Source organism: Phoca vitulina, unplaced genomic scaffold, assembly GCF_004348235.1.
Source record: "Phoca vitulina isolate PV1807 unplaced genomic scaffold, GSC_HSeal_1.0 scaffold2, whole genome shotgun sequence".
Classification (NCBI taxonomy): Eukaryota; Metazoa; Chordata; class Mammalia; order Carnivora; family Phocidae; genus Phoca; species Phoca vitulina.
Window position 1 is genome coordinate 80,343,032 of NW_022589705.1, and position 6,445 is coordinate 80,349,476.

General features: G+C 58.7%; 1 protein-coding gene across 1 annotated transcript; it reads right to left on the bottom strand.

The window, feature by feature from the left end:
• Window positions 1-721: 721 nt before the first annotated feature.
• XKR8 (XK related 8) lies at window positions 722-6,380 on the bottom strand. The gene is made up of 3 exons (XM_032417754.1): window positions 6,061-6,380; window positions 3,836-4,032; window positions 722-2,326 (listed from the first exon to the last, which is right to left on the bottom strand). Exons 1-3 carry the CDS (start codon window positions 6,351-6,353, stop codon window positions 1,617-1,619), a joined length of 1,200 nt encoding a protein of 399 aa, XP_032273645.1. The 5' UTR covers window positions 6,354-6,380; the 3' UTR covers window positions 722-1,616.
• Window positions 6,381-6,445: the final 65 nt, after the last annotated feature.

The following is a 6,445-nucleotide window of genomic DNA, read 5'->3' on the forward strand; positions in this document are numbered from 1 at the left end:
TGCATCTGCATGGTTCTCGCCCTCCCTCCTCGAGGGCTGAATCAGTTCCTAGGGAGGCCTTCCTGAGCCATGCCATACAGAACTGGAACTCCCACCCACAACACGCATTCACCCTCTCCCTGGGCCCTTCCCTACTTTATCTTTTACACTATCTCAAACAGTTCTGCTTATCCTGTTTATTGTGTCTCCACTAAAATGAGTAATAGAACGGAGACGATCCTGGCCCCCTCACAGGGAGGATTGCACCTTTTCCTTCTGTCTCCAGTGCCCTTTTCCTGTTCCCTGGTTTCCGCATACCACAGATCTTCCAGAGCAACAAAAGTTCCACCCCCCTGGCATCGTGGCCCCCATCCACATCCCCTAAGTCGCCTCTTCGCTTACACCCTCCCTGAGCTCCCAGCACATGTACCTTTCTTCACCCGGGCTCTGGGATTCACTTCCTGGTACCAGAGGCATTTGTGGCTCCTGCCAGGCCTAGCAGCAAAGCCGGTTAGCAGCACACATGAGAGTGGGCCCAGATCTGGGTTCTGATGCCCACCAGGTGACGACCAACCCCTCAATGGCTTACCAGCTCCCAAAACTTGGAAAACAAGGTTGAGAACCAGCCCTCTTCTCTGGTCCCAGGGCCCATACCAATTTTAAGGGTGGACTTCATGTCCCTGACCCTTCTTTCCAGGTGTCTTTGAACTCTGCAGATTAATGACACAACTAGGTTGGAGGGTTTCATGAGGTTTTAATAATAATCTAATAATACTGTTAAACAAAAACAACAGATACGTGTCCTTCACTTGCAAAGACACATATGCACACACCTTCTCTTCCTCTCACATAGACTCTGAGGTAGAAAGTGTACTGCCTAAAGTAGAAAAGTACTCAACGGGCTGAGCCATGGCCCAGACCACAGGCTCACAAGCACTTGGTTGAAAGGTGGCCGCTTGAGAGCAGGGCCAGAGGCTGGGCCGGCTGCACTGAGGCCTTGGGGAGGCTGACGGGGGCCACTAGCTGGACATCCCCGGCTTCCAGCATGACAGCCCACTCAGGGGTAGCTGGAGAGGGTAAGGGATAAAGCTCAGGTGGCAGCTGATCTTGTTCCAGCCTCCAAGGAGAGAATATTCCTGCCACAGAGAATGCTCTCAGTAAACATTTGTTGGATGAACACAATGACAGGCGAGGCAGAGAAGAAGAATTCTGAACACATCCTGGGGATCCGGGGCCTTCTAGCCCAGGATCGGGGAGCCAAGCCGTGGGACAGCACCTCCACCTGTTATTTTAGAGGTGGCCAGGGAGGTGAAAATACCATCTCTAGGAGCTTTGGGGTACCAGCTCTACTGGTTGGTGGGGGTGGGGTCGGGTGGGGAAGGGGGTCTCTTCTTTCCTCCCAAAGTGTCTTGTATGTAACTGGAGCCCTTGACTCTCCAGGGCCCTGCTGTTCTCATCTCGTTCTCATCCTCGAAGGCAGGCCTGTGTCTTTACTCAACTCTGGTCTCCAGCGCCTGGCCCATCGGGCATCAAGCGCTTCCTGAGGGAATCCAGGCCCGTAGCAGCATCATTAGCTTATCTTCTGCATTCTACCAGTTGATTCCATCTGTTCTGTGCCTGCCGGCTCGGGCCTCGCCTCAAAGGACCCCATTCACCTCTCCCTTCTGTGGCAAAGCAGCCTCATCCCTAACCCTGGGGAAAAAGTTCCGAGCCAAGTGGGTCAAGCGCCTGTTGTGAGGCAGCGGACGGCCCTCGAGGGAGCGGACACCCTGGGCCCCATCCACCTGGTCGGGCTCCCAGCGGCAGCTCGGGTGCAGCCAGCGGTAGTACACGAGCCGCAGCGCCAGGCCCAGGAGGAAGCAGACGCCGCTCGCCGGCACCAACACCTGCAGCGGGATCCCGCTGGGCAGCCAGGTGACGTGGGTCAACCAGGTGGCCACCACGAGGACGCTGTCACTCAGGAGGAACAGCAGGTGGATGGTGGCGCGGCCTCGGGTGCGGCCCTCGGCCACGTTGAACCAGGAGAAGTACAGAATGGTGGCCACGGTGGCCCGGTACAGCCACTCTGAGCCGGAGTCTGGCATGAAGTCCGTGCCCTGCAGCCAGACCCACGACAGCAGCACCAGCCACAGGCCCAGGAAGTGCAGGGCCACGTAGTGGGGGAAGAGGGCAGAGAAGAGGGCCACGGCCAGCACGCGGGGCCACAGCAGCAGCAGGTTCCACAGGAAGTAGAACACAGAGGAGCCCAGCCCCAGGCGCGACCTGGGGGGCAGGCAGGTGCGCAAGGCCCGGTGGTAGTCAAGCAGCGCCCACGAGATGCCCACGAAAGACGTGCAGATGCCGACCCCTGTGGAGAGGAAGCGGGCACAGGTGAGCCGTGCGGGCAGCCTGCCTGGCCCTCCCTAGAAGGCACGGGTACCACCCCGAGGCGGGGGTCAGAGCCCCCGAGAGCTGAAGGGGAAGTGCACTGGAGAACATCTGTTCACACAATCGAAAATAGAGCCAGGCTTCAGATAGGGAGTCTGCCCTTCGCCGCAAGGCATAACTTTTCAGGTGCTACCACGATGAGATTCTTCCAGGATTGGGGGGGGGGGTTGGGCTGTGCGACTTACATACCCTGATCTGCACCCTTGTCACCCAGCATCTGGCGCCCCGGGCCCCTGGCCACACCCGGAGCACCGTTCAGGGCCCTGTAACCCATCCTTTCCCAGAAGAACCTTTCTTGGCACTGAAAATCAGTAATACCGGCTCCCTGTGTGTAGTCTCAGAAATGGAAGCAGGAAATCCCAGGGGTGGCAACCGGCCTGTGGCGGAAGCTACCCTCCAGGCCGGGAGGGCTGGGCCCTGCCACACAGATAGAACGTCCTGGCTCAGACTGGGCCTTCGTCTTGATTTTTCAACACTCGAAGTTTACAGTGGAGATCCTCTCCCACCTCCCGGACTAGAAGCACCAGGATCTCCAGGGCGGGGTGAAGGCAGCACTGGAATGTCTCTAGAATGCTCACTCCCCGGCCCTTTCCCACTGCGGTCCGTCAGCAGATGTTTACTGGGAGCCTGTTGTGGACCAGGAAGCCACCCCCACCCTGGAAGCAGATCTGGGGCAACGTCCTTTCTAACTAGCCCACACTAGGTCTCAGCGGGGCTGATATCCTTGCCGTTTGCCTAGCGTGCTGCATTCGCTGACCTGGACAAGCTTAGCCCACAATATCGGGTAGGCCAGGAGCACGTGCCCTGTGAGCTCCAGCCAGAATTTCCCCTAGAGTCACCCCCCCGCCAGGGGACCTGTAACACCTCACCCCCTTCTGTTTGGGGTCTTAGCACACAGTCATTCTCTATTGCCTTGTCTCTGAGCTCCTCCAGGGTACGAAACATTCTGCTCCCTTGGGGTCCCCAGCAGCCCAGTACCTGGCACATGATAGCAGCTAACTAAATGTTCGCGAAATAAAAAGTTAGGGAAATCTGTCTCTTCCCTCGCTCCCTGCCTCCCCTACACACACAGTGGAGACCGTCCCCAGGAAGCCCTGACCCTAGACACCTGTTTGCGGCTGCAAACAGACAAACAGAAGTATGTGCCCAGCGAGTGCTGTGTGCCCCGGTGCAGATCACTTCTCCCTGCACCTCTTGCCTCTCGCGTCAGGTGGAGAGAAGAAGGAGCACCAGCCAGCACGGCTGCCCGCGCTACCACCCGTCCTCACTCGGAAGGCCAAGGAGCAACTTCCAAATTGAACGCAGAGCTGCCTAAGGGACATCCTCCTGTTTTCTAAGCAGCCTTGATCGAAGAGTGAAAACACTCCTGCACTTCGTCGGAAGCCCCCCCACGCCATAAAGGGGGCCTGGCCACTGGCCCGTCACTCACACTGGTAGGGCTCGGCCCAGCCGCTCTGCAACACGATGGCCAGCACCAGCGTGAGCTGTGGTGTCGTCTCCAAGAAGGTCTCGAAGAGCCGCAGCATGCTGATGTCCAGGGTTAGGAAGTCGGCATAAGCCAGGTCAAACTCGGAGGGTGCCTCCTGCTGCCACACGAGGAGCCCCTGCCGCAGCCCCTGCACACACCTAGGCAGGCGGGGTATGGATGCCCCGAGGGGCCGGGTTAGTGTCCGCTGCGCTCCACCTCCCCTCGCCCCGGGCCTGGGTGCGGGCGGGCTCCAGTCCGAGCTCATCACTGACATGCTGTGGGGCCCTGGGCACGAGTGACTTAACCTCGCCGAACTCGTTCTTCATCGTAAAATGGGGATGGGTACCAACTACCACCGCCCGGGCTGGCCAGGATGTCCCGGGGTCATCACAAACCCTGTTCCATTTACTCCTTACAACACCCCCATTTGACACATGGGGAAACAAGACCAAAGAGCTAATAAATGGTAGAAACAGGATTCGGACCCAAAGCTGTGTGAATTTCAAAGGCATACTATGAAACTGCCCCAGGTGGTAGTTCTCAAATTTTAGCAAGCCTAAGATTTTCTTAGGACCCTGTGGGGGAGGAGGGGGCCATTGAGAGCTTCTGAGCACAGGCAGGATAGGTCAGATTGTGCTGTAGAAAGATCTCTCTGGCCGTGGAGAAGTGGAAGGGGAAAAGCGGTAAGACCGGAAGGAAGATCCATTTAAGAGGACTGTCCAGAGTGGTGGGCATGGAGGCAGACACAGAGTTAAGGGAGCCCAGAGGTTGGACAGACAGGCCCGGGTGACCCATTGGCATGAGGGGGGCACTGGAAGATGCACCCTGATCTCCCCCACCCGGAACTGTTCTTAGTTGGCTATTGGGAGGTGAGCCCATTCACTCAGTGCCAATTCATTCATCAGAAATTTACTGTCACTTCCCCTGGATGGACTTGACAACACACTAAAGGAGCAGGGGGGCAGGCCCAGGTTGGGGCTCTCCCTCAGCAGGAGCCTCTGCCCTCCTTCCTGCCCATTCGGCATTTTATCGAGGCCCGTGCAGTCCCTCACGGAAAACTGCAACATTCAAAGCTCCTCTTGTCCACTCCTAGAGGCTCAATGCAGCTTTGTCAAAGCAAGATCTGGAGAGAATCTGCAAAATGGATTCAAGAGCAGATCCTGGCTCCAGCCACCCCATCCCAACCCAGACCACATGGTGTCCTGACTCCATCGCTTGACTCTGATCCCTTGGTTTCAGTTTCTTCATCTCTAGAGGGCCCTGCCAGTTCTGAGAAGGAGTATAGCCCGCACAGATTTTCTGGAACCCAGCCTGTGCCCAGCCCTGGCTGGCTCAGGGGACACGGATGAGTCAGACCCCATCGCTGTGCTCTTGCTTGCTCTGGGGACGAGAGGGTGGGGAGGGGAGGAGGGGTTGAGGGAACAAGCTCTGCTCTGGGGGTCAGGGCTGCTGAAGCTCCTGGGTGACCCCGGTAATTTGTTGAAGGCTTACTCTGAGCCAAAGCAACTTACTGGTCTTATTTCGTTTAATTTCGTTTAATCCCTACCAAACAGAGGCAGGCGCAACAACCATCCCCACCAGAACAATGAGTAAACTGAGACCCAGAGGGCTCAAGTGACTTGCCCAAGGCTCCACCCACAGCAAAAAGGAACATTTTTTGTATGAAACACATCACCGGTCTGCCATTACGCTAGAGTCCACCAACAGCCAAGCACCAAGCGAGGCACACTCGCTCTTGCCTTCACTCCCCACAACAGGCCCGCCAGCCAGACCGGTCTCTACGTTCCTGCCGCCTTTTCACAGAGGAGGAAACTGAGGCCTAGAGAACGCAGGAATGAGGCCACAGATGGTAAATTAGCTAGCACGGGAGCCCAGACAGGTCTGACTCCAAATCCTGTGCCTCCTCTTCTTCTCTGGGCTTCAGTTTCTTCCCCAGTGCCAGGGAGGGTAGGGCTAGATGGGCTCTGAGGGCTCTCAGCCGGCCTCTCTTTCTTTGGGGCGGGGCGGGGGCGGAGCTCACCTGTCAGCACAAGTGCCCACAAGGGCTTAGCTTGCTCTCCTGGGCCCCCGATCCTCTCCTTCGCACCCCCTTCCCGGTGTCAGGGCTCTCCCCGGTGCTAGTAGCCCGGCCGCAGGTGCCGCTGGGCTCCGTTCCGTTTCCCTCTTCCCGAGGGCGTGGTGCTCACCTGTACAGGTAGCCCAGCTGCAAGAGATGCAGCAGCGCCAGGCAGCGGCCGGGGGGCTGCGGCGCGTGCAAGCCGGCGGGGTCGGCGCGCAACCAGACCCAGCTGAAGAGCTGCAGCGCCACCGAGGCGAGGCCCAGCAGCGCCAGCACCAGCGCGGCCCACAGGTAGCGGCCGCTGAGCACATACTGGCCCGCGGCCCACAGGTCGGCGCCCAGGTCGATCAGGAAGGCGGCGGTGCCCAAAAAGCCCAGGACCACGTCCCAGAAGAGCGCGGCGCGGGGCAACCGAGGCATGACCCGCCCGCCTCGCCCCCTCCTCTCCTCCAGGCTCCGACCCGCCCCCCCCGCCCGGGGTCGCCGCAGCAGGAAGGAGGCAGGCGCAGCCC

Coding starts and splice junctions, on each gene's coding strand:
- XKR8 (XM_032417754.1), bottom strand. CDS start 6,353: ATGCCTCGGTTGCCCCGCGCCGCGCTCTTCTGGGACGTGGTCCTGGGC. Junction 4,033..6,060: donor CAGCTGGGCTACCTGTACAG/GTGAGCACCACG, acceptor CCGCCTGCCTAG/GTGTGTGCAGGGGCTGCGGC. Junction 2,327..3,835: donor CTGGGCCGAGCCCTACCAGT/GTGAGTGACGGG, acceptor TCCTCTCCACAG/GGGTCGGCATCTGCACGTCT.